This window comes from Mauremys mutica, chromosome 9 (assembly GCF_020497125.1).
Source record: "Mauremys mutica isolate MM-2020 ecotype Southern chromosome 9, ASM2049712v1, whole genome shotgun sequence".
Classification (NCBI taxonomy): domain Eukaryota; kingdom Metazoa; phylum Chordata; order Testudines; family Geoemydidae; genus Mauremys; species Mauremys mutica.
This window is the reverse complement of record NC_059080.1, coordinates 100,442,741-100,469,267: the sequence shown is the minus strand read 5'-3', so window position 1 is coordinate 100,469,267 and position 26,527 is coordinate 100,442,741. Positions and strand designations below refer to the sequence as shown.

The 26,527-nt window shown below is 51.7% G+C and overlaps 2 protein-coding genes and 1 long non-coding RNA gene across 3 annotated transcripts; 2 read left to right on the top strand and 1 right to left on the bottom strand.

The window, feature by feature from the left end:
- The first annotated feature begins 1,365 nt into the window (after positions 1 to 1,365).
- SST (somatostatin) lies at positions 1,366 to 3,092 on the top strand. The gene is made up of 2 exons (XM_045029114.1): positions 1,366 to 1,568; positions 2,844 to 3,092. The coding sequence occupies exons 1-2, from the start codon at positions 1,431 to 1,433 to the stop codon at positions 3,054 to 3,056; spliced, it is 351 nt and encodes a 116-aa protein (XP_044885049.1). The 5' UTR covers positions 1,366 to 1,430; the 3' UTR covers positions 3,057 to 3,092.
- A 134-nt stretch (positions 3,093 to 3,226) lies between these two features.
- On the bottom strand, positions 3,227 to 20,035 carry LOC123376877. The gene is made up of 3 exons (XR_006581979.1): positions 19,930 to 20,035; positions 17,664 to 17,971; positions 3,227 to 3,352 (listed from the first exon to the last, which is right to left on the bottom strand). It is a non-coding gene; the product is annotated as an uncharacterized LOC123376877 (long non-coding RNA).
- Positions 20,036 to 20,095: 60 nt separating this feature from the next.
- On the top strand, positions 20,096 to 24,660 carry LOC123376876 (cytoskeleton-associated protein 5-like). The gene has a single exon (XM_045029124.1). It carries the CDS (start codon positions 20,316 to 20,318, stop codon positions 24,537 to 24,539), a length of 4,224 nt encoding a protein of 1,407 aa, XP_044885059.1. The 5' UTR covers positions 20,096 to 20,315; the 3' UTR covers positions 24,540 to 24,660.
- Positions 24,661 to 26,527: the final 1,867 nt, after the last annotated feature.

Below are 26,527 nucleotides of genomic sequence, written 5' to 3'. Positions count from 1 at the left end.
ATTGAAGGTAGGTTTTAAAAGGTGGAAATAAGTTTAGCGCCTTTTGAAAAAAAAAAAGAGGCACCTGAAATGTGGCACAGGTGAATAGCCAGACGGGCTGACAGACAGAGTCGGTGTTCCTGGAGAGGTTTGGAAATGCACGAGAGTTACTCTGTATATGCGCAAAATCTTACTTTTAAATTAATCTCCCTTTCATATGAGCGTCGTTCTGCTCTAAACATCGTTCTTTTGCAGCAGGGCTTTCGCGTCTCATGGCGCTCGTTTGAGTTTCTTTGATGGAAGTAGCCAGAGGCACCGGTGCTGGAAGGAGGGGGGCTGCCGCAGCCCCTGGCTTGAAGTGGTTTCCATTATACACAGGGTTTACAGTTTGGTTCAATGGCTGTCTGAACCCCCCCCCCCAACACACACACACACTATAGAAATTGTTCGAGCACCCCTGACAAGATGCGAAACAAACAATCCAATATGGAGCGGAGAGAAAAACCTTTGACACGTTGGGTGAGAAGTGATGCGCCTGTGAGATGCGCTGGATTGATTCATGGGCCAAGGGACTGTGAAAACGAGCCATCGGCTGGATGTTCAAACGCCACCCCAGCGCGGGGCCTGACTGCAGGCACCACTTTGCCACTGAAATGTAATGGACGCATGGAGCGTCCCCGTCAATTTTCTAGTTCTCCCTCCCTGAGTCTTCCCAAAGGGTTAATTATCAGAGGGGTAGCCTTGTTAGTCTGGTTCTGTAAAAGCAGCAAAGAATCCTGTGGCACCTTATAGACTAACAGACGTTTTGCAGCATGAGCTTTCCTGGGTGAATACCCACTTCTTCGGATGCAAGTGTGTATTCTCCCACCACCACCCACTTTGCATCCGAAGAAGTGGGTATTCACCCACGAAAGCTCATGCTGCAAAACATCTGTTAGTCTATAAGGTGCCACAGGATTCTTTGCTGCTTTTACAAAGGGTTAATGACACTTCCCAAAGAGCATTAGCGAGCCCCCGAGAAGGAATCAAGAGAGCCCCCCTCCCGCATGGAGCTTCCCCCAGAGTTACTTTGGAGACGCAGCTGTTCCTTGGGAAAGCCCCCCCTCCTTCTCCACCTTCCCCCGCCCCGGCCCCCGGTACAACGAGGGACGCTCCAAACCGGTTTGGCAGAGGGAAGGAAGCGCGTCCGCCCCCTGGGATTAGTAAAACCCCTTCGCCTCGTGTCAGCGCCAGCACCTGGGGTGATTGATCTGCGCGCCTAATGGTGCGTAAAAGTGGTGGTTACATTTGGCGAGGGGGGCGCCTCCGCCTTGACGTCAGGAGCTGGGTTTAAAAAGAGGGTCGGGCGCGGAGGAGATCCCAGAAGCAGCCACCGCCTGAGAAGTGGAGACACTGAGCGGCACCCCGGCCCCTCCCGTTCGTTGTCTGACTTGCTGGCGCAGGTCGGAAAGATGCTGTCCTGCCGTCTCCAGTGCGCCCTAGCCCTGCTCTCCGTCGCCTTGGCGGTGAGCAGCGTCTCCGCGGCGCCCTCGGACCCGAGGCTCCGGCAGTTCCTGCAGAAGTCACTGGCTGCGGCAGCGGGCAAACAGGTAAGTGTCCCCCCACCCCGCACCTTCTCCCGCAGTGAGCCGCAGCGATCCGAGCGAGCTGCGGGCAGCGCGGGGCCGTTTGCGGGTTGGTACCAAGTTCTCTCCCGGCTGGGTCGGGCATGGCTCTGCGGCGCGTTGCCTTTGGCTGCTGCCGTGGCGGGGCGAGTTTCTCAGGGGCAGCAGATCCATGCACAGGTGCAGTCCACCTGCACGGACGGGCCCCGCAGGGGAGGGTTTTTCCAGGGCTGCTTGTACGCGAAACCAGCCAGCAGGAGCGCGGGGTGTCAACACGCGCCCGCCCGCACTTTCCAAACGGAGCTCTGCGAGGGAATCTAAGGGGGGCGGGGGCAACCCAGCTGTGCCCAGAGCTCCCTCCAGCCGGGTCGCAGCCCCAGGGGCGGGTGGGCCAGCGTCGTTCCGAAGGAACAGTTCGGAGGCTGTTTAGGAACCGTTGCATGCGGCAGCCCGGGGCTAGCGTTCCCATTAGGCGTTTAAAAGGAACGCAGGGTTAATGTGGCCCTGCCAAGAAAGCGGTAACGCCTCCAGCCAGAACAGGGGAGAACTCTCCAAGGTGCTAGGGAGAAACCCGGGGGAAGGGGTCGCTCCCAGGTGGTGGTGGGATTTCTCCAGGGTGCTGAAACCAGCCCCCCTGCCAAAGCCTCCAGCTCCGCGCGGGGGCTCCAGGCGGGCTCCAGCCAGCCAAGGCGCACGGGGGTGGCTAGAGAGGCTGGATTCGTGTGTTAGCTCCCGGGGAACAATGAGCTAGCGGGTAGGTCCCATTCACCCCACGGGGACCAGGCGTCTCCGGGTGCATCTGCCTCGATCCACCGCTTTCTATGCGTGTCTGGAGAGAGACTCGACAGACCGCCGCTGTGTTTGAAATCCGCCGGCTTTGACCAGCGCTGTTCTAAGCACGCCCCCCTCCCCAAGTTGCGAGGTTTCAAAGCGGAGGACGCCCAGCCCGTCTCGGGGCTTTGGCGGATTAGAGGAGAATTCAGGGAGAATGGGGGTGGGTGGGGGGGGTCTTTTCAACCTTCTGTACCCGTGGAACACGCCCCCGCTCCACACTGGGTGTCTCTGCTGCGGGGCGCGGGGTTGACGCTCTCCTGGCTCGGGCTGGGTTGACATGCAAACCTCTGCAGCTGCTTTGGAGCTGGCTTTGCAGAGATGGGCCTTGCACTCTGGGATGCTGTGGGGATGGGAAAAATGCCGCCAGGCAGATAACCGAGCTGCGCCCAGCTTTTCACCGTCTCTCTGTCTCCCTCCCCACCCCAGGAACTGGCGAAGTACTTTTTGGCAGAATTGCTCTCAGAACCCAACCAGCCGGAAAATGAAGCCCTGGAGCCCGAGGAGCTGTCCCGAGGCGCCGAGCAGGATGAAGTGAGGCTGGAGTTGGAGCGATCGGCTAACCCCAACCCCGCCTTGGCGCCCCGAGAACGCAAAGCCGGCTGCAAGAATTTCTTCTGGAAAACGTTCACCTCCTGTTAGCTTTGGGAGCCGGCCGCCGCCCCTGTTCCCCCCATCCCGAGCAAGACCTTCACGACAGGAGCCGAAGACTGTAAATATACAATCCACGGTGATGGTGAAATTTAAACAACCACCGAAATAATTGCGTTGATTGCCACTTGTTTTAATAAAACTTTCCGTTCGATTGTACCTGAGTTGTGATTTCTGACCAGTCCTTTCCGACAGGCGCTCTGCAGTCCTCGCACATGTACCAGTTTTAGTTCGTTGTCGCAATAAAGTTTAAGTTTCAAACGGTGCCGCTTAGAGTTGTTGGTTTACTGAAAAAAAATAAAAATAAAAACACAAAGTCGCCGCTTTGAGATCGGCTTTCGCGCGACCATTCCCTCCCGCGGAGGGCAGCCACGGTACAGCAAAACCCTGCTACACCACAGCCCTTCAAACGCTGGGGCTTTAGAGAGACAGGAAGCTGTCTGCCAGAACGGAGCTTGAGTTGAATTTCAAACCGCAAAACATATAGGTTGACCTTTCAAAGCAGCCTAGGGGGTTTAGACACCTGTCCGGGAAGGTGTGTTTAAACCCCGTGCCTACTTTGAAAATGGAAACCCTGCATTGTAACAATAAGCCCCGACTTTACTCGTGAATAGCAATCTGCATGGCTGAGTTACACACACGGCATCGCAGTGAAACCTTTCTACCACGCTAGGATGCAATTTAGTTATGCAACATTGTTAACTAAACACTTTTTTTTTGCAGTATTTTCGGAGAGTTGGGGAGGAGGGGTTAATTGGTGTTAGTTTTTGCATCTCTATAAAGCCAAACTGCTGAACCTAAGCCTCAAAAGAAGAGAAAACGTCTTAGTGAATAGCAGCCCCCTTGAACACGAGTCACAGTTGCTTTTCTGTATATCGAACGCCTGGATGGAGGTACGGGGTCACTATTTCATGACATGCCAGGAGTAGGAAGGAGTGACCTCTTTAAATGGAAAGGAGATCGGGGTGCATCTCCAGTGAGATAAAGTCTTTTCCCCCCTCTAGTCTTGATGGTTTGTGAGATCTTGAGGCACAAGCCAGTTCCTGATTCAGGACTGAATATTAGTCCTCCTGCATTTGAGAGCAGTGGACCTCGGAGGACAAATTGCACCCTTGGGGAAAAGACAAAACACATTCCTGTAGCAGCTGATTCTTTTAAAATTGCTGGCTGATTGGAAGCTGCTTTCTTGACACCTTAAATGACTGCTTCTTGGAGCAGCTAGTCCTGGAACCCACCAGAGGAGAGGCAATTCTTGATTTAGTCCTAAGTGGAGCACAGGATCTGGTCCAAGAGGTGAATATAGCTGGACCATTTGGTCATAGTGACCATAACATAACTAAATTTAACATCCCTCCGGTGGGGATAATACCACAGCGGCCCAACACAGTAGCATTTAATTTCAGAAAGGGGAACTACCCAAAAATGCAGCCGTTAGTTAAACAGAAATTAAAAGGTACAGCGCCACAAGTGAAATCCTTACAAGCTGCATGAAAATCTTTTAAAGACATCCAGAATAGAGGCTCAATTTAAACAGCTTAGTAAGGGAACCAAAAAAAGTGCCACATTGGCAAAATAACTAAGTAGAAGAAGCAGTGAGAGGAATCCTTTAAAAAGTAGAAGTTAAATCCTAGTGAGGAAAATAGAAAGGAGCATAAATGCTGGCACATTAAATATAAAAATACAGTTAGGAAGGCCAAAAAAGAATTTGAAGAAGAGCAAGCCAAAGACTCAAAAAGTAATAGCAATTTTTTATTTAAGTACATCAGAAACAGGAAGCTGCTAAACAACCACTGGGGCACTGGATGATCGAGATGCTAAAGGAGCACTCAAGGATGATAAGGCCATTGCGGAGAAACTAAATGAATTCTTTGCATCAGTTTTCATGGCTGAGGATGTGAGGGAGATTCCCAAACCTGAGACATTCTACTTAGCTGACAGATCTGCGGGACTGTCCCAGATTGAGGTGCCATTAGAGGAGGTTTTGGAACAAATTGATAAACTAAACAGTAATAAGTGACCAGGCCCAGTCAGAGTGCATGTCTGAAGGATAACCTGAGTCTTGGTATGCAGTGAGACCCCACTTATAGAGCCTGTTTCAGCCAAGCACTTCAGCACATGCTCAACTTTAAGTACATGCCCAAGTGCTTTGCTGACTCAGGGCCAATGCAAAGTGATTGTGGCAAATTTTTGGCTTGAAGGGAGTGATTTTCAATTGGCACGGATGTACCCAAGAGCAGCGTCTCCACCGCTGCAATTGCCATTTGGCAGATCATGATGCATTGGCAACAAAGCTGGGGCTTTCATGTCACTCAATGGCATTTTATGACCTCCCAGTTCATCAGGTGTGAAATCCTGCAGCCCTCGCTTACTAATTTGTGCTACAGTAGCACTCACCTGAGACCAGGTCCCAGCTGCGCTCGGCATTGTGCACAGCCACAGTCACAGACAATCCCAACTCAGTAAAACAGACCAAGTCTGGGAAGGGAAGCAGGCACGGAGTGGGGGAGTGGCTTGCCTGGGTGCTGAATCCAGATTAGAACACAGGCTGCATGACTCCCACCCCTGGCTTCCATTCATTCTTGCTCAAGCAGAACTGATTGACTATAGTGAGAGCTGGCCTGCAACAGCGATTGAGGGCCCCGTACTCACCCTCTGGGTTGCAGGGGTGGCAGCCTGCACCCTCCAAATGGGAGAATTAATTGCTTTGATCTGATCGCCTACATCTCACGCCTCCCAACTCCACACAAGTCCTGAAGTTTGGGGTTCCAGTCCCGTGCCTTTGCTGGGGAAGAGAGGGGCTGTCAGGCAGTGGGGTTGGGAAGCCGGCTAAGGTCACCCCTCCACCTCCACCACAAAATCAGGGGGGGGATGCCTGATGCAGTGTGGCAGGGGACGAATGGTTCCAGGGGCGACAGGGGTTTGTCTTTCCAATACAGCCACACGGCCAGGAAGCCCAAGCGCTACTGTGAAGGCAGAAGCCACTGTATAGACGATGCTGTGGCCTGTAATGAATCCCCTGAGATCAGCAGGGACCCTGAAGGTTCAGGGGAGGCAAACTCCAGCCCCCAAGGTGAGAATTCCTAGGCCACTATCGGGTTTTCTCTCCCGCTCTCTTACAAGAAACATGGACCAGATGTAGAAGGTCCCAGTTCAATTCCCTGCTTTGCCCCAGAATCCCTACAGGACCTTGGGTGATTCTCTGAGTCTCCCTGCCTCAGTTTTCCCATTCATAAAATGGGAATGATCATATTTTCCCACCTCCCTGGGCTGGTTTGAGGATGAATGCATTAAAGCCTGGGAGGTGCTCAGATAATATGGTGATGAGGGCCAATTAATTACCTAAAATCAATGGGGAGAGAATGGGTCCAGTGGCTGCAGGAACTGGCTGCCCAAGTGGACGCCATTGTATTCCCCAATGGAAAGGGGCCGCCTTCAGCAGCAGACTCTCCACCTTCTGGCTTGTCACTGGTATCTCAATAGAAACTCTAAACAGCTTCTGAAAACAAGCTAATTATTCAGCGATGAGACAGCCATCAGGCTGGAGCTATAGGAGTTTAAAGGAAACACTTCAGGCTCAGGTAGTTTCATTCTCTGTGCCTCTATTTCATGGCATATAAATGGATGGCTACTCGCCTGTATTTTCTGTTTTGGTCACCATGCTCCGCCAGTGCTTTTCGAGGCAGGGTCACATTGCTGATCATTGCAGTGAAGCCATTGCAAATAATATATAACATTTAACATCCCAGTGGTGGGAAGAACAGCCTAACACTGTGACATTTAATGTCAGTAAAGGCAACTGTGGAGGGAAATGAGGTGGTTAGTTAAACAGAAATTAAAAGGTACAGTGACTAAAGTGAAATCCTTGCAAGCTGCATGGACGCTTTTCAAAAACACCATAATAGAGGCCCAACTTAAATGTATACCCCAAATTAAAAAACACAGTAAAAGAACTAAAAAAGAGCCACCGTGGCTTAACAACCATGTAAAAGAAGCAGTGAGATAAAAAGGCATCTTTTTAAAAGTGGAAGTCAAATCCTAGTGAGGTAAATAGAAAAGAACATAAACACTGCCTAATTAAGTGTAAAAATGTAATAAGAAAAGCCAAAGAGGAGTTTGAAGAACGGCTAGCCAAAAACTCCAAAGGTAATAAAATGTTTTTTAAGTACATCAGAAGCAGGAAGCCTGATAAACAACCAGTGGGGCCCCTTGACAATCAAAATACAAAAGGAGCGCTTAAAGACGATAAAGTCATTGCAGAGAAACTAAACGGATTCTTTGCTTCAGTCTTCACGGCTGAGGATGTTAGGGAGATTCCCAAACCTGAGCCTATAGGTGACAAATCTGAGGAACTGTCACAGATTGAAGTGTCCCTAGAGGAGATTTTGGAATTAATTGATAAACTTAACAGTAACAAGTCACCGGGACCCGATGGCATTCACCCAAGAGGTTCTGAAAGAACTCAAAGGTGAAGTTGCGGAACTATTAACGATGGTTTGTAACCTGTCTTTAAATTGGCATCTGTACCCAATGACTGGAAGTTAGCTAATGTAACGCCAATATTTAAAAAGGGCTCTAGAGGTGATCCCAGCAATTACAGCCCAGTAAGTTTAACGTCGGTACCGGGCACATTAGTTGAAACAATAGTAAAGAATAAAATTGCCAGACACCTAGAAGAACATAAATTGTTGGGCAAAAGTCAACATGGTTTCTGTAAAGGGAAATCATGTCTTACTAATCTATTAGAGTTCTTTGAAGAGGTCAACAAACATGTGGACAAGGGGGATCCAGTGGACATAGTGTACTTAGATTTCCAGAAAGCCTTTGACAAGGTCCCTCACCAAAGGCTCTTACGTAAATTAAGCTGTCATGGGATAAGAGGGAAGGTCCTTTCATGGATTGAGAACTGGATAAAAGACAGGGAACAAAGGGTAGGAATAAATGGTAAATTCTCAGAATGGAGAGGGGTAACAAGTGATGTCCCCCAAGGGTCAGTCCTAGGACCAATCCTATTCAACTTATTCATAAATGATCTGGAGAAAGGGGTAAACAGTGAGGTGGCAAAGTTTGCAGATGATACTAAACTGCTCAAGATAGTTAAGACCAAAGCAGATTGTGAAGAATTTCAAAAAGATCTCACATAACTAAGTGATTGGGCAACAAAATGGCAAATGAAATTTAATGTGGATAAATGTAAAATAATGCACATTGGAAGAAATAACCACAACTATACATACAATATGATGGGGGCTAATTTAGCTACAAAGAATCAGGAAAAAGATCTTGGAGCCATCGTGGATAGTTCTCTGAAGACATCCATGCAGTGTACAGCGGTGGCCAAAAAAGCAAACAGGATGTTAGGAATCATTAAAAAGGGGATAGAAAATAAGACGGAGAGTATCTTATTGCCCTTCTATAAATCTATGGTATGCCCATATCTTGAATACTGCGTACAGATGTGGTCTCCTCATCTCAAAAAAATATATACTGGCATTAGAAATGTTCAGAGAACAGCAACTAAAATGATTAGGGGTTTGGAATGGATCCCATATGAAGAGAGATTAAAGAGGCTAGGATAGAGGTCTATAAAATCATGAGTGATGTAGAGAAAGTAAATAAGGAAAAGTTATTTACTTGTTCCCATAATACAAGAATTAGGTGGTTCCCATAATACAAGAATTAGGGGCCACCAAATGAATTAATGGGCAGCAGGTTTAAAACAAATAAAAGGAAGTTCTTCTTCATGCAGCGCACAGTCAACTTGTGGAACTCCTTGCCTGAGGAGGTTGTGAAGGCTAGGACTATAACAGCATTTAAAAGAGAACTGGATAAATTCATGGAGGTTAAGTACGTTAATGGCTATTAGCCAGGATGGGTAAGGAATGGTGTCCCTAGCCTCTGTTTGTCAGAGGGTGGAGATGGATGGCAGGAGAGAGAGATCACTTGATCATTGACTGTTGGGTTCACTCCCTCTGGGGCACCTGGCATTGGCCACTGTTGGTAGACAGGACACTGGGCTGGATGGACCTTTGGTCTGACCCAGTACGGCCGTTCTTATGTTCTTATGTTGTTCTTATAATGCTATGGCAGATCCCCAAGCAGAGCCACACTGTACAATTCATCCGCAGCAACCCAGGCTTTATGGATGCTACTGGCTTCATAGCGTAGTGGGGTCTGCATAGCCTCAGAAATACATTCTAGAGGAGGCATGTTAAGTTTTCCTTGTCTCAGAGAGACAGATGCAACAGTTCAGGGCAACTGTACCTGTATTCCCCATCTGTGGGACACCAAGGGCTCCTCAGCCATCACCTCTATTGCATGGAGACTCCCATCTCTTGCCTTCCTGACTGGGGGTCTTCCAGGCTGCAGAGTTTCCTGCCTACCCTGTGATATGCCCAGCAAGCCAGACTGCCTAAACAGCCAGTGCCTGCACTTTGCTTTCTCTTGGAAGGCTATGAACTGCGCGATTGTCAGCGGTTATATGTTACCACACAGCTCTTTCTAAGCAAGCACATTTATTCTTAAAGTGAAAGTACTACAGAGAAAACCTATTACAACAATAAAACACCTACACGCATACTAATAAGCTCACCAGAGATCACCCCACAAGCTCCAAGGGCTCTGGCAGGAGTCAGTCCTCCAAACCCCACCCAGGGGCTTTCTATGTTTACAAGTTCATATACAGCCTCAGCTCAGAACTAGCACCTGCATGAATAGTTCAGTCTTTCCTCTATACCGCTTGGGTTTTTGATCTCGGCCTCCTGGGACAGGCAATCAGCAGACAATGGTTCCCTTCTCAGGGCGTAGCTTCCAAAGACTGAATTTTTGCATAACCAGAAGTGGGGGATTCACATTCACCTCCCCCAGAGATTACCCAGGCAAAACACTTGACACTGTCCATTCTTGTCCAGCCCACTGTTCAGTAGAATCCTTCCAAGTTCATAACACTGCCCAGGGTTCACATCCCATCTGCCCCGCCACTAACAAGAGGTTGCACACAATCCCGGCCCATGATAATACATAAACTGGTCATTTACTACAGTGCACCCAGAACATACTTACACCAAATTCAATGTGGTCTCCCAAGGATACTGCAGGAAATTGCCAGAAAATCACTGCCACCAGATCACTTCACTCAGCTCACGGTGCACAGCACTGCTGACGATTTTGCAATAAGATTCCTTGGCCTATTTATTATTATATGTGGATTTTTTATTCGTATGACAATCCCCCTTGTGCTAGGCACAGTACAAACACAAAGTAAGAGAGCGCATCTGCCCTCAACAGCTTACATTCTAAATGCAGAACTAGGAAGGCTTATCATCCCATTTCACAGATGGGGAACAGAGACCCCAAGAGGTTAACAGACTGGCCCAACATTACGCAGAGACTCTGTGAGAGAGCCAGGAATTGAACCCAAAGCTCCTGAGTTCCAGTCCACCGCTTTAACTATAAGACAAATCTTTACGTGATGCTACTGTCATCGTTTTTACAGCTGTTTACACCGTGCATACTTTTGTCTGCTGTGAAAAGTGCTTTGGGTTGAGTCTGGTCACCTCTTCAGCCTAGCTCGCGAATTTAGGAACATTTCCTGCAATGGGCTGGCTTGCACAAATAAGGCCTATTTAATGGGAGTAAGGTTTGCACGATCAGGTCATAAGAACATAAGAGCGGCCATACTGGGTCAGACCAATGGTCCATCCAGCCCAGTATCCTGTCTACCGACAGTGGCCAGTGCCAGGTGCCCCAGAGGGAATGAACAGAACAGGGAATCACCAAGTGATCCATCCCCTGTCGCCCATTCCCAGCTTCTGGCAAACAGAGGCTAGAGACACCATCCCTGCCCACCCTTCTCCCTAATAGGGTGACCAGACAGCAAATGTGAAAAATCAGGACATGGGGTGGGGGGGTAATAGGAACCTATATAAGAAAAAGACCCAAAAATCGGGACTGTCCCTATAAAATTGGGACATCTGGTCACACTAGTCCCTAATCCAATATCTATATACACATAGGAGACGTCTGTGATGTTGTCTGGCAAGTCTGAGCATGCAGCAGGATGGCGGGGTGAGGGATAACGGTTTGGTTCATCAATCTACAAACGATTGATTGTCACTTGAACCTGCTCCGTGCTGCAGCTAGTGTTACCGGCAGTAGCTGGAACGAGTCACTGTGTGTGTATTCATAGCAGTGGCTTATTTGAGACACTGGCGGGAAATGTCTCTGAAGAGCCACCAAAGGTCTGGAAGCTGTAGCCTGAAGTATTTATTACATATTGAGAAAATCCACAGGCGGGTGGATGGGGCCAGGAAAGATAAAGTTACTGATGTTTTTTTTCAAAGGTGCTGAGCACTGATGACTCCCCTTAACGTCAGTGGCACTGAAAACCAGGCCACGGATTTTCGGATGCCAGGAGCAAACTGGTTCGAGGGGGAGTTTTGCCAGGCTCTGTGTGCTAGACTGCGAGAGACAGTTTGCAAATAGCCCAGCTCTGTGCTCTAATAAAGGCATGTTGGCGTCAAATGTAAAGTGTGGCTGTACTCTGAAAAGTGACTGCCACCGTCTTACTCCACACGCCTTCTGCCTGCTGTGAATTCAGACTCGGCTCTGCTGCCTTCGCTGAATAAATTACGGCTCTGCCGCTTTGTACCTCAGTTAGCCCTGCCAAGCTAAGAGGGAGGGAGCTGGATTCTATTCAATCCTGCACATCCCAAACAGAACCACTTAGTCATTACCGAGTATCACGTCAGTCACATCGTGAGCCCCCAGTTCCATAAACCCCTGGGGCCCTGCATTCTGAGGTCACTCCCAATTTTCTTAGTTTCATTTCTTGCACTCCCCACATCTGCTTCCAAATAAAGCATAACCTGGGTTGAACTGTCTTCGGCTTTTCCCATAGTCATAAGAAGCCCCAGGAGAAACCCTGGTCTTTTCCACACCCAAGAAAATCATTTCTGTGCCAGTACATGGCTGTGCATTGTGGATGTCCAAAAGTTACAGAGCAGAGGGCCACTTCTGCCAGTCAGCATGGCCCTGAGGCGAATCAGACTCCCATGCATGGACTAGAGTATTCAGAGCAGAACAATGGCCCCGATTCTTGGGTTCAGCCAGCCTAGGCTTGTAGCAAGTGATTCTATGTCACCTTTCCACTTCCCTGGATCCTGGGGGCCCCCAGTGTAAATTACAGCAACCTGGGGGCTGCTCTAACCTACAGGCACATGCGGCTGTATCTCCGCTTCCCAGTTCTATGTGGTATTCTTCCTTCACCAAGGAGCTTTGGGGGGTTGATCCTGCAGGGTTCTCAGTGCCTCCTGCCAGGAGCGGAGCACCCTCAAATGCCACTTCATGGAGCTGGAGTCTGCAAGGTGCTGAGCGCCTCCTGGGAGGGGTTGAGCCCCCTCAGCCCATCCACAGGAGCTGAGGCACAGAGTGCTTGCCAGAACCAGCCCCAAAGAGGCATGTAGTAAGAGGCATTTAACAGCAGGATTCGGCCCTAGTTCCCCTAGACTAAAGTGGAGGGTGTGTGATTGACGGACGGCAAGGTTATGCACCAGCAATAAAAGGACTTGCACTTACTTTCCCATCCCAACACACTTCAGATTCTCTGAGAGCTTTTCACTCAGCCAGAATAATGCAATGCCCTTAACCAGCGCTATAGAGAGAAAAAACATCTATGAATCACTTATTACCCCATGACAAATGCTAAAGGCCGTTTCCTAGAATAAGTTATTTAGAATAATTTATTTGGACAGAGATAGTGGCTTCCTTGGAGCGATTTTTAGACTCAAGATCAAGGGGCATTTTGTGCGTCAACCATTCCTAGAACAGGATATTGACATGCAGGTTCCAGACGGGAACCTGTGCTTAGACCTAGCCGGCTCTTTCTTGTGCACACAGAACTCAGGCCTGCCCATGCATTGTACCAAGGTCCCGTAGGTCAGCTGGTGAACGAATCCACCCATGTATTGTTTTCCTTGGTCCTGCAGCTGATTCAGCTGACGACAGGGCCGCCCAAGTGGGGGGGGGAGAGGGGCAATTTGTCCCAGGCCCCGGCCCCGCAGGGGCCCCCACGAGAGTTTTTCGGGCCCCTGGAGCAGGGTCCTTCACTTGCTCCGGGGGCCCCGGAAAACTCTTGCGGGGCCCGGGCCCCCGGAGCTTCCTCCGCTCCCGGTCTTCACCAGCGGGGGTTCCTTCCGCTCCGGGGCAGAAGGACCCCCCCGCCGGCAAATTACTGCCGAAGCGGGACCTGCCGCCGAATTGCAGCCGGGTCTTCGGCGGTAATTCGGCGGCGGGGGGGCCCTTCCATTCCGGGACCTGCTGCCGAAGTGCCCCAGAGACCTGCGGTGGGTCCTGGAACGGAAGGGCCCCCCGCCGCCGAAGACCCCGGGCCCCCGGAATCCTCTGGGCGGCCCTGGCTGACGAAACACATTTGACTAGGGTCCCTTATGAAATGAGGGACTCAAAGAGAACAAAGGCACAGACACACGGGTAGATTCGATTGTGATTTGGGGCCACTGCATCCACTGGATCCCCAGGGCAGCTGGGGACCGGCTTGGTCCTCACTGCAACCAGGGCCGGCTCCAGCTTTTTTGCCGCCCCAAGCGGTGAAGAGGGGAAAAAAGAAGAAGAAGCCGCGATCGGCAGCACTTCGGCGGCTGCTCTACCGCGCCGCTTCATTCTTCGGTGGCAATTCAGCAGCCGGTCCTTCCCTCCGAGAGGGACTGAGGGACCCGCCGCCGAAGACCTGGACGTGCCGCCTCCTTCCATTGGCCGCCCGAAGCACCTGCTTCCTGCGCTGGTGCCTGGAGCCGGCCCTGCCTGCAACTTACAGCTGCCTCAGCGCTGTTGTGACCTGCACCAGGCTGCAAGAGCGTCTCAGTGAATTTAGTGCTGAAGAAAGGGGCGGCGTTCACGGCCCTGGAACGGGAATCCTCTGTTTGATCATGGAATGGGTACAGTCCGGGCGGCAGCAGTCTGAGTTCCCCCCAAAGCTGCCCTCCAACTGGGCTCCTTATCACTGTGGAGTGACCAAGCAGCCACAGGGAAGTTGAGTCTCCATGGCCCATTCCACTGCCGGGGTCTCTACTGAATTTGCCAATAAGACGACCAGTTCATGCCAACCGGGAGGGTGACTGCAGGAGCGTGGGTGGATGTCCGTGACCTCTCCTCCACACACCCCTTTAGCCAGGGCTCACCCTCTTGACACACTGAACAGCCAGCCAAGATTACACCAGACAGGGTGCAAACCATGGTTTGTCTTCAGGTTCACACAATGGGGGCCCCTTTCCCCATTTAGGCCCTGGGACTGTGGTACACCCACCATGGAGAAGAAAATCCTGTTTCTCAACCTCAGCCAAGCCCTGCAGCTGGCAACATGATTCTGGGGTGCAGTCCATTCGATTCCAAGCCAGGCTTCCATCACCGATGGTGCGCCAACCCTCTCCCCTGCAGCTGCTTCAATCACGGCCTAGGTCATCTGCTTAGCCACAGGGACAAAGCAGAATGGAGAAGCATCCAGTTGCTTAATGACTACTCCAGAAGCCACCTGCTCCCTAAAGCCCCCGCTGCAGCCGCATCACTGAGCTAAAACCGTCATTCAGATCCAGCCGTGGTACTGGGACAGATGCCCGGGCAGGCTCTTGCTAGAGCCCCAGTGAAATCTGACCATCATCCTTGGTGCTGAGTTTTACAAAATGTTGAGACTTTTCAGTGCTTTCAGTTGAAAAGAGACTCACTCTCCTGAGGTTTTGGGGTCGTAGCTTTACCTCTGGGTTTTCTTGGTTACTCTTCATGGTTTGTGATTCCCTCCTAGCAGCGCAAACATCATATTCCTTTCCCAGCTGCTCCAGTCCTTTCCTATGTGATCTCCTCCCCACCCAGTGTCCTTAGGCAGGTTGACATTCCTGGATTCCAAGGCCAGAAGGGACCATTGTGATCCTCTAGTGTGACCTGCTGCAGAGCACAGGCTGGAGACCTGCCCCACACTAATCCCTAGAGCAGATCTTCTAGAACAGCGGGTCTGAAACTTCAACAAAAAGTACTTCAGGTCCCAGGAAGGGAGACCGAGGCCTGAGCCCGTTCAAGCCCCACTGCCCTGGGTGGGGGGCAGGCAACGCCCGAGCCTCAGCGCTGTGGGCAGCCAGGCCAAAGCTGGAGCTCAAGGCAAAGGCTTCAGCCCCAGGCCGGGGGCCTGCAACCTGAGCCCTGCTGTCCAGGGCTGTCAGTGACGGAGAATCCACCTTGACTCTTGGTAAATTTTTCCAAGGGTTAATTTACCCTCGCTGTCAAAAATGTGCCCCTTATTTCCAGTCTGAATTCATCTAGCTTCAGCTTTCAGCCCTCTGGTCGTGTGTTACCCGTCTCTGCTGGACTGAAGAGCCGATGATTAAATATTTGTTCCCCATGTAGATACTTACAGATGTAATTCCTTAACCTTCTCTTTGTTAAGATCAAGAGATGGATCTCTTTGAGTCTATCACTGCAAGGCAGGTTTTCTCATCTTTTAATCATTCTCGTGACTCTTCTCTGAACCCTCTGCAATTTATCAACCTCCTTTGTCAATTGGGAACAGCAGAACTGGACAAGGTATTCCTCAGCAGTTGCACGAGTGCCAAATACAAAGGTGAAATCACCTCTCTACTCCTAATTGAGATTCCCCAGTTTATGCATCCCGGGATCATACTAGCCTTTTTGGCCACAGCGTCACGCTGGGGGCTCATGTGCAGCTGATTATCCACCACGACCCCCACATCTTTAGCATCTTGTAAATTAACTGGGCCTCGTTTGTCTACTTCCTCCTTCCTGCATTAGCATCACTGAATGGAGCACAGGCCCGAGAATGAGGCATTTGCTTTTCCGGGCCCTGAAGACCTAGCAGAAAGAGCTCAAAAGCACAGAATTAGGAGATGTGCCCCCGTCTGTCTGTATTATGATAACACCTTTAGGCAACCAATCAGCTCAGGGCTCCGGTGTGCTAGGCACTGCATAGCAAGACAGTCCTGCCCCAAGACAAAGGGTTGGAGGCAGGGACGATTCTCATACCCATTGCACAGAAAGGAGCTGAGACCCAGATAACTCGCCCAGGGTCACCCAGTCGGCTGGTGTGGGGGAGCTGGCATGGTGGGGTGAGGATGTGGAGGTGGCTGCAGAGGCCAAAGGTCACTTTCCAGTTTGGGAGGCAGGGCTCTGGACTGCAGCAGTCAGGCTGCAGTGAGCAGTGTGGTCTGGCTGCGGTACTGCTAGAGAGCTGGGTCAGGTTTGATGAAAATCAACGTGATTGGTACCTAAATGCCTTATTGAGAAGAACAGCACAGAGTCTGCTGCAGAGCTAGGAACTCCACCTGGGTGTCCTTACTTCCAGATCACAGACTTAAGCACGGGACCATCCTTCCTCTCCTGACTGCAGCTGCCCCTGGGGAGGAGCGCAAAGGGAGAGAGGGTGAAAAGAATCTTCCCCTTTCTATGCCCAGGTGCTGATCCCTGAAGGCAAGGCCCAGGGGCATTTAGAACCACAGGCTGCACTGGACTCCTAAAATGGGTCTTGTGTGTAAGGAGGGGTAGGTTGCGATAAGGGTTTGCCGTCTGTCCCACATCCCCTTCCGTACCAGCCAGTGCAGCCGAGCCAGCGGAGGGCTGAGGAGCAAACACTGCAGCCCGTTCAAAAGCCCAACTCAGATGCCAACAGAAGAAGATTATTTAAACCAACCACGATTTAGCCACAGAGCGAGCACAACATGGCCTTTCCTCCCCACAGAGTCGGATGTTTCTGCTAAGGCGAGCTGTAGATGTAAGACAGGGGCTCTGAAGGGACTTTGTCACGTCTGGGATGGAAAACTGAAGAAACACATGGAAAGAGGACAAGATATGTATGTGTGTGTGTGTATGTGTGTGTGTGTGTGCGTGTGGGTGTGGATGTGAGTGCATGTGTGTGTGTGCGCGTGTGTATTTGTTTTTCCTGGCACCGGGAAAGGGAACAGACCATTTAGACTGTGTAACTTTCGTGGGCCAGGGACTGTCTCTCACTATGTTTTAGCACAGTGGGGCCCTGACCAAGGCCTGAGCCTTTAGCGCTGCTGTTACCCAAGTATTATTCCCGACCATTTCAGACCTCAAGCAATAGTTCAGATTGGGAGCGACCAACAGGAGTTCGCCTGTGATAGTTCAGTGGCCCCCTTCAGGGAAGACGGGTCCTCAAGCTGAGTGTTCACATGGCAAAGGCGCGATTCTAAGAACAGAGGCCAAGGATTAAATGAGCCACTGAGACTTTCTCAGGGGCAGGAGGGGGCTGTTTTGGGGACGGGGACAGAGGGGGGAATTTGTGCTGCTGATGCCCATGCTGTATCTATTGGGTGGCTGCACAGAGGAGGCCAGGGCAGATGGCCTGTGTACTAGATTCACTAATGAGATAGATATGGGGCACAGATGCTGGTTATGATCCAGCTGTTTTTGGTTATCAGCAGGAGTACTTTGGGCCAGGTCATGAAGTCTTGTTTGCCTCGTTAATACCCCGGGTAATGGCAAAGGTGACTAGCTGAGTAAGTGCTTAGTAAAAACTGAGTACGGGTTTCAAATTCTGGTTGGTTGCATATCTCCAGCACCTACCTGCCAAAGGGCCTCTTTGGGGCTTCACAACAAATACAGGCCTGGCTTCACTGCAGTCATCACCGTTATATCAGCTTTGGCACAAGGGAGATGAAAGTCAGGACCCACCAACCACACAGAATTAAATGCAGAGTCTACGAGCTCACCCCGGGTGACGAGCAAACAATTAAATCCCCTCCAGGACAAAAGATAAAAGCGAAGGTGCTGCTCTGTCATAAAACCGGGCTTGGAACCGGATTTCCAGGAGGATTGTTCCTTGGTCCATCTCAGACCCAAGGCGAACAGGCATTCTTCCTAAGACTGGGGTCCTGTGGAGGCAACATTCTGAAGATGGGATTTTCAGATGACTAGAGGTAAGTGCAAAGTATCGTTCCTCTAGAGCAACAGAGGACTACTCAATAATGGTTGGTAATTGGTAATGATCGCTTTCCCTTCTTTCTCCAGTTTAAACTCAGATAGTTTTTGTCCATCTGCTGCTGCTTTTGAAGTGACCATCCCCATCTCCCTCCCTGAGGCCTATCTGTTTTCTTTAGGCCAGGGACAAGCAGTGATGCTCGATTACCCTTTCTGATTCCTTTCCGTTCTGCGTTCTCTACCCACTGCCACTTTCCCTCCATGGCAACGTACATAAACAATCCTGTTCAGGCACAGGAGGGTTTGCACCTCACTTTGACATTGCACCACTAATATTGCTTTAGTTGCAATTGCATAATCATAGGAACATAATGAAGGGTGGCATTAGCCCTCCCCACCCCCACTCCATTTGTACCTGATCCTAATGGGTGATCCCTGACAAAGCCCTGGCTGGGATGATTTAGTTGGGGATTGGTCCTGCTTTGAGCAGGGGGTGAGACTAGATGACCTCCTGAGGTCCCTTCCAACCCTGATCTTCTCTGATTCTATGATCCCAGCTTAGTTCTACAGGGGAAGGTGACAATCCCACAAGGTCCCTGTAAAAAACTATGCCTCGGAGAGAAATTCCTTCCCAACCCCAAAGAGGCAGCATTGTCTAGCAGACTAAGCACGGAACAGAGAGCCAGGAACTCCTGCATTTTACTCCTGCTTCTGCGCCTGATTCACTATGGGCATTACAAAGTTAGGTCGATGTAAGCCACCTTGCATCAACCTAGTTGTGTCTATGTCTACACTCAAATCTGTCTCCCCCCAGTGTAAGCTCTCCATGATGCCGACATAGTAATGCCACCTCCCCGAGCGGCACTGAGCCATGGTCCATGTACTGAGGTCAATTCAGCATGGATGTAAACAATGAGTTAGCTATGTCGACCTAACAGTTCTCCAGCAGCTATCCCACAATGCCCCTCACTGACTGCTCTGGTCATAATTGTGAACTCCACTGCTTAGGGGTCATGGAGACCGGAAACCCCACTCTCCCACCCACCCACACCTTTAAAACCCCATGAATTTTTGAAATGCCTTTTCCTAATTGTTCATCTTGGCAAGCACCTAGCAGCTCTCCATTGCTGTGTGCAACTTCCCTCGATTAGCTTGAGAAAGTCTCTCAAGGGCTGATCGGTCTCTCTCTCTCTCTGATCTGACCGACTTTGACTGTTTACGTCTTATAGAATCATAGAACTGTCGGGCTGGAAGGGACCTCAAGAAGTCATCCAGTCCATCCCCTTTTTCACCAAGGCAGGACCAACTAAGCCCCCTCGACCATCCCTACCAGGTATTTGTCTAACTTGTTCATAAAAACCTCCAATGATGGCATAGCTGGGTTGTCGAGGTGGTGTCTCCTTGTGGTTTGTCTGGGCACAACTCACCCCACTGTGGGTGCATCATCCCTCACAGATTTGGGGTTTCGCCATAGCTGGAAAGCTATGGGGCCCCCTAAAATCTTACCCGTTCTAGGGGGATCCGAGTCCAAAAAAACAACCCCGGAAACGGTGAACTTCAGAATCAGGCTGATCTGCAGGTGTGTCAGTAGGACCTATGCTCATCTGCTCTGGGCTTGTCTCTTGGCAGCTAGTCTCTTTCTGTCAGTTTCCCTGGGCCTTGTCAACCCAGACCTCCAAATGGTTTGCTCCGACAGCGTGCTGTCCTAGGATCTCCGGGAAACCCAGGCTTCCCTTGTCAAGGAAGTAGCATAGCTCTGCTTTTCTTCCTGGTCAGCCCTCTCTATGGGAATTCCACAGCCTCCCCAGCTCACCGGTTCCAGTACTTCATTACCCTATAGTTAGAAAGCTTTTCCTAATTTCTAACCTAAATCTCCCTTGCTGTGAACTAAGCTGATTCTTCCTTATCTTACCTCAGTGGACATGGAGCATGGTTGATCACCATCCTCTTTAGAACAGTTTCTTACATATTTGAAGACTGTTACCATGTCCCCACCCTTGGCCTTCTCTTCTCGGGACTAAACATGGGTGGATGATGTCACAATGACTTGCAGTCGTCAGACCCAAGGCAGTGAGCTCATCAGCTTTCACAAGCAGGAGCAGCAGATGATCACCAGGAATCCAACGCTGCTGCTGGAACATCAGCAGCTCCTCCAGCGGCTGCAGAGGGGAAGGACATCAGAAAGACCCTCTGCAGCTCATTTGGAAGCTCTTGTCACCCAGCCTGGTCAGCCACCTGGGAACCGATGGTGCAGGAGGTTCTGGCGCCCAAAGTCAACAAAGGTCAGTGCCAAGCAACATGTTTGAACTTGAGTTCTCAGAAGAATCGTGTGAAGAAGTGGCGGCAGCTGTCCTTCCGGCCTCCTGCATCCAACAGCTGGCCAGCAGCAACTGGAAGGAGAGGTTTTCCGGCATGGAGGCATTTCAGAAGGCTGTGGAAGAAACAGAGAAGAACAAAATACCCTGCCAGGCCCTGGTGAGGCTGCTGGAGAAGGATCATGGCTGGGAGGAAACCAAACTCCCAGTGATGCAGAAAAAGCTTCACATCATCACCCTGATTGCCCAGAAGGGAAACTTTTCCAGAACGTCGGCTCAGGTCGTCTTGGCCGGCCTGGTGGAGAAGGTGGGCGACGTGATCTGCAGCAGCGACGCCAAAGGAGCCCTGACAGCGATTGCAGAGGCCTGTGCGCTGCCGTGGACAGCCAGCAAAGTCACAACATTGGCTTTCTCCCAGACTCAGCCCAGGACCCAGGCAGAAGCCCTGAACTGGCTGGCGAACGCCATTACAGAGTTTGGCTTCACTGGGATGGAGGTGAAGGCCTTGGTCAGTACCATAAAGGCTGCCCTTGCTGATGGTCACCCGGATGTACGGGCCTCGGCTTTCGTCCTGCTGGGGACCATTTCTCTGTACGTGGGTGCCCCTCTGAGAGCGTTCTTTGAGGGCGAGATGCTGCCCCTTCTCTCACAGATTGATGCCGAGCTGGAGAAGATGAAAGGGCAGAGCCCACCTGCTCCTACCCGGGGCAGCTCCATGCACTGTAGGGGGAGCGGGGATGAGGGGAAGGGAGAGGACCCCCAGGACCAGGGCACGACTGAGGCTGTGGATATCAGCGACAGGATCACCTCAGCGCTGGTGTCGAAGCTGCGGGACAAGAACTGGAGGATCCGGAAGGAGGGCCTGGACGAGGTGATGGGTATCCTCAGCAACGCCAGCCTCATCCAGCCGAATGCGGGAGACCTCCCAGCTGCCCTGAGGCCTTGTCTCCAGGACCCCAACACAGTCCTGGTGCAGCAGACCCTGAGAATCCTCCAGCGACTGGCCACCGCCATGGGCCCGAGCATCAGGCAGCACGTGAGGGAGCTGGGCGTCCCCCTGGTCGCCATCTTCAGGGACAGCAAGAGCAACGTGCGAGCCTCAGCCCTCATGGCCGTGAACGCCTGGGCCGAGCAGATCGGCACAAAGGACTGGCTGGAGGGGGAGGACTCTTCCGAGGAGCTGGGAGAGGAAAACCCTTTCCAAAGGCGAGAGCTGCTGGGCTGGCTGGCTGAGAAGCTGCCTGCCCTCCGTTCTGCCCCCTCAGATCTGCTGCGGGGTGTACCTCACCTCTACGCCTGCCTGGGAGATTGCAATGGCGATGTGCGGAAGGCAGCCCAGGAAGCCCTGCCCTTCTTCTTGATGCACCTCGGATTCGAGGAGATGGCCGAAGCCACTCGCCAACTGACGCCGACTACCAAGGACCACGTAGTGTCCATGCTGGAGACAGCCAAAGCCAACCCTCCGGCCAAGCCCACTGTTCCTGCTAAGTTGCCTTCCAGGCTGCCAAGGGTCACAGCCATCCCGGCCTTCACCTCAGCCTCAGCCACATCCCACCTGGCATCAGCCTCTTCTTCCCCAGCCCCTGCTGGAGACTCAGTGTCCGGCAGTGCCCTGGAGCGGAAGCCTGGACCCAAAGAAGCCACATTAGGAGCGGCTGCCCTGAAAGTCAAAGGCTTGCCAGAGGCGGGGAAGGTGCAAATAAAAGCCAGCCTGAAGGGTGGTGGCCACAAGCTGGGCCCTATTTTTATCACCGTCCCCAAAGGGAAAGAGCAGAGGGCAAAGGACGAGAGAGGGCGGAAGGTGCTGAGGTGGAACTTCACCGCCCCCAGCAACAAGTACGCAGAGCAGCTGAAGGCTCAGATGCGCAGCTGTGTATCCAACTGGCTGCAGGAGGAGATGTTTCACTCCAGCTTCCAGCACCACATCAAAGCGTTGGCCATCCTGGTCAAGCACTTGGAGAGGGAGAAGGACGGCCTCATCAGCTGCCTGGACCTGATCCTGAAGTGGGTCACCCTGCGGTTCTTTGACAACAACACCTGGGTTCTGACGAAGAGCCTGGACTATCTCAAGCTGCTGTTCTCCTTGCTGAGCCGGGAGAGATACCAACTGACTGAGCACGAGGCAGCTTCCTTCCTCCCCTACCTGGTCATGAAGATGGGGGAGACAAAGGAGGTTCTCCTCAGGGAGGTGCATGCTGTTTTGAAGAGGGTCTGCTTGGTCTATCCAGCCAGGAAGATGTTCAACTTCATCATGGAAGGAGCCAGGTCCAAGAACGCCAAGCAGCAGGCAGGATGCCTCGCTGAGCTGGGATATTTAGTCAAAGCCTACGGCATGGAAGTGTGCCAGCCGAACCCTGGCAAAGCCTTCAAGGCGATATCTGCCTTCATCGGAGACCAAAACAATGCCATCTGCAGTGCTGCCTTGAACATCATAGTGACCGCTCACCACGTGCATGGGGAAGGGGTGCTCAAGCTGATTGGGAATCTTTCAGAGAAACACATGAGGATGCTAGAAGAGAGTATGGAACAGGCAGCCAACAGGCCAGCTGCTTCTCCGGACAAACAGGCCACGGAGAAACCGCCGCATGCTCTGAGTGCAAGTGCTAATGACAGCATGGGAACAGCAAAGGGCACGCCCTCCAAACCCAGTCACGCCCACAGCACAGGAGCAGACATGGAGACGGGGCAGACAGATCCCCAGGCATTCCAGCTGGATGTAGAGGAGCCTGAGAATGTGCATGACTCTCTCCAGTGCAAGAGTCCCAAACTGGATGGCACCACTCAGCCAGGTGCAATCCCTGAACCCCAGCCCCATGCTGTCTCCTTGCACCCTAACGGCATGCACAGCAACGTCGCCTCCACCATCAACTTCATTATCCACCACGTGGCCAGCGGCGACGTTGACACCATCATCCAGGCTCTGGCGCAGATCGATGAGATCCTGAAGCAGGAGGACAAGGCAGAAGCCATGTCTGGCCACATCAACCAGTTCCTCATAGCCACCTTGCGGCAGCTCCGGTACATCCACAGGCTGCAGGTGGGGGAGGAGAAACTGGGGAAGGACCAAGTAATTCAGCTGTATGGCTGCATCATTCGCAACATGATGCTGCTGTTCCAGACGGAGAGCCTGGCCCGGGAGGCCTCCACTGGGGTGTTGAAGGACCTGCTCCACGGTCTCATCACCTTGATGCTGGATTCTCTGGTGGAGGACCTGGAAGAAGGGCAAGAGGTCATCCAGTCCATCAATCTCCTAATGAAAAAGGTGCTGGAGCAGTCTGACCAGACCAGAATCTTTAGCGCCTTGCTCGCCCTGCTGCAGGATAGCCTCACGGCTGCAGCCGGCCCGCCCAAGTTCCCCGAGCTGGTGGCCAAGTGTCTGTGGAGAATCACGCAGCTTCTCCCTCGAACAATCGGCACCGTCAACCTGGACCAGATCCTACTGGACATCCACCTCTTCATGAAGGCGCTCCCGCAAGAGAAACTGAAGCAGTGCACAAGCCAGTTCCCCCAGATAGCTCTGAAAACTCTACTGCACTCCCTGAGCAGGCTGACGGGGCCTGAGATTCTGGACCACCTCACCATGATAGAGAACAAGGGGGAGTCGGAGCTGGAGGCTCACCTCTGCCGGGCGAGGAGGCTCTCCACCCTGCAGGCTGCCAACGAGACCGATACAGATTCCGGTCAGGGGGTCTGTCACGCGGCCGACAAGGCTGCAATGGGCAAAGTCAATGACATGTTAGCAGACATCTTTAAGAAGATTGGCTCCAAGGAGAATGCGAGGGAGGGTCTGGAGGAGCTGTACGAATACAAGAAGAAATGCCCCGATGCGGACTTGGAGCCTTTCCTGGAAAACTTCTCCCTCCTCTTCCGCAGCTATGTAAAGCACGGCCTGGCAGTGATGAGCATGGAGCGAGAGGGCAAACAGCACCTTCTGTCCGGCACAGGGATGCCCCTTCAGACTCTGGCTCCCCCTCCTGCTAGGACAGCCTCCTCCCCAGGAGAGCATACCAATGGGGACGTGGTGGGGCCATCTCTCTGCCTAGACAGGCTGACATTGATGAGGCGTCAATGTAGCGGCACAAAATCCTGCAGCCAGCTCCCCTGCCCCCGGCGACCTTCAAAGCCCAAAGACCCCCTGGCCCATGTCTCCCCAGACAAGCAGAGCAGCAAACTCCCCCGGTATGTGAAGATCCAGGAGCCAAAATAGTAACCCGGACCTGGCCTCCTGCTGAGTGTTTCTCCGCTGGCTTTGGCACCAGCCAGCCCTTTTCCTCCTCTTCCCCATCAGCCACCACACATGCTGGGGACACACAATAAAAAGACAAATATAGAGCGGTCGCCAGTGAATGGCTCGTGGGCCGGGGGCAGCTTTCATTGACTCAACTAGACGTCTTCCTGGTTTAGAGTGGCCTCATTTAGGCCTTCAGTTAAGTGTGGATTTAGGTGGGGAGGTAGGAAGGGGACAGTAAGCAGGAGAGCTGGGGGCACACAGCAGTAAGGAACGAGGGGGAATGTTGTTCTCAGGGCACCAGGGTTCCCCCCCCCACAACGTGAGCAGATTCTAACAGTTGCTCTGACTTGCCGATTTCTTGCTTAGTTTTTTATGACTGTAAATGGCAGGAGCACAGAGGATAGCCATTACAATTGGGGACATAGAATCATAGAATCTCAGGGTTGGAAGGGACCTCAGGAGGTCATCTAGTCCAACCCCCTGCTCAAAGCAGGACCAAACCCAACTAAATCATCCCAGCCAGGGCTTTGTCAAGCCTGACCTTAAAAACCTCTAAGGAAGGAGATTCCACTAGCTCCCTAGGTAACCCATTCCAGTTCTTCACCACCCTACTAGTGAAAAAGTTTTTCTTTTTTCATGCCTAGAGAGACAGACCAACCTGTAACTGACAGGGCAACTTGGAAGGAACTTCCCCTATAGGTGAGGCTGTTCCATAACTGCGTTCTAGGGGGAGGTTCCAGATGGACCTCTGAAGCTGCTGGGAGTGGTTACTGATTTCTAGTCTCTTGAGAAGCTCTCAAGAAGGTTCCAGGCAAAATGGTGCCCTGATTTACATGGCCCTGCAGAATTTCATACCCACACACGTTTGCCATTGGGTTGTGCGGGCAGAGAGTCAGGGCTGGACTGGGCTTTGTGAGTCAGCCCAACCAGAGGCCCCGTTCAATCTAATCCTTGACCACGGATGTGCTGCCAGCTCAGGTGCCCTAATCGTGTCATCGCAAGTCGAGAGGGATGATACGGAGCAGCCAGCCAGAATAAAGATGGTCCCTGTTTTGGTAACAAGGAAACAAACAACCCAAAACGTAACTGGAAATGTACCAGTGGGACCCTGCAAGCAAGCTGTGCTGATACCTCCACTTTACGGTCTGGCCAACAACAGTCCTTCCCCCTACTTCCAAGCCTTACAACTATGGCCAGATTTAGGGGCAAGTGACCCAGGCGACCACCTGGGATGCCGGGCTTGGTGGGGTGCCGGGCCAGGGGTGCTGTTTTGTTTGTTAGTAACAAACGGGAAAATAGAACATTTGAAGTAACATGTTTCAGGTATTCCATATATGGTTTCATTTTCACTAACCTGCTAGAATGTTCTGGACCTTTATAGAATCTCATGGAACCTTCCATGGAACTACATTTTCCTTGGACCTCCTAGATGTTGTCAGCCAGGCCCTTGTGGGTATATAAGGGTCAGGGTGTCAACAGTCAGTCGGTGAGATATAAATACAGATTTACAGATCCTAGCATGCAAATTTATTGCCTTAGATGACAGGGATAAATCATGCATGCAAACTGTACGTCAAAGCTGTGAAATGGGCTACACATGCATAAAAATAAGGTATTCAAAAGTTTAACAAAGGAGGGGCGGAGGGGGTGCCGAAGACGCTCCTCACCTGGGGTGCCATTTGGTCTAGGGCCGACCCTGCTTACAACACAGGATGAGATGGACCACTGCTCTGGTTCAGTGTGACTATCATCCTGGAGATCTCATGCAGGTGGGAGGTGCCCGCCTGATGAACTTGTAGACCAAAGTGGGTTCTGTGGCCACAGAGTAGCCAGTAAACATTTCCCCCACCCTGTCCTGGAGGGACCACAACAGGGGATGACTGGCAGTTCAGACTCTATTGCCCACTCAATCTGTTGGCTTCTTACCAAAGTTGCCACCAGAGATCCTAAGAAGCATCATAAAC

Bases quoted from the DNA above. Each gene is read 5' to 3' on its own strand.
- LOC123376876 (XM_045029124.1), top strand. From the start codon at position 20,316: ATGTTTGAACTTGAGTTCTCAGAAGAATCGTGTGAAGAAGTGGCGGCA.
- SST (XM_045029114.1), top strand. From the start codon at position 1,431: ATGCTGTCCTGCCGTCTCCAGTGCGCCCTAGCCCTGCTCTCCGTCGCC. The intron at 1,569-2,843 runs GTAAGTGTCCCC...TCCCCACCCCAG, and splicing joins CTGCGGCAGCGGGCAAACAG to GAACTGGCGAAGTACTTTTT.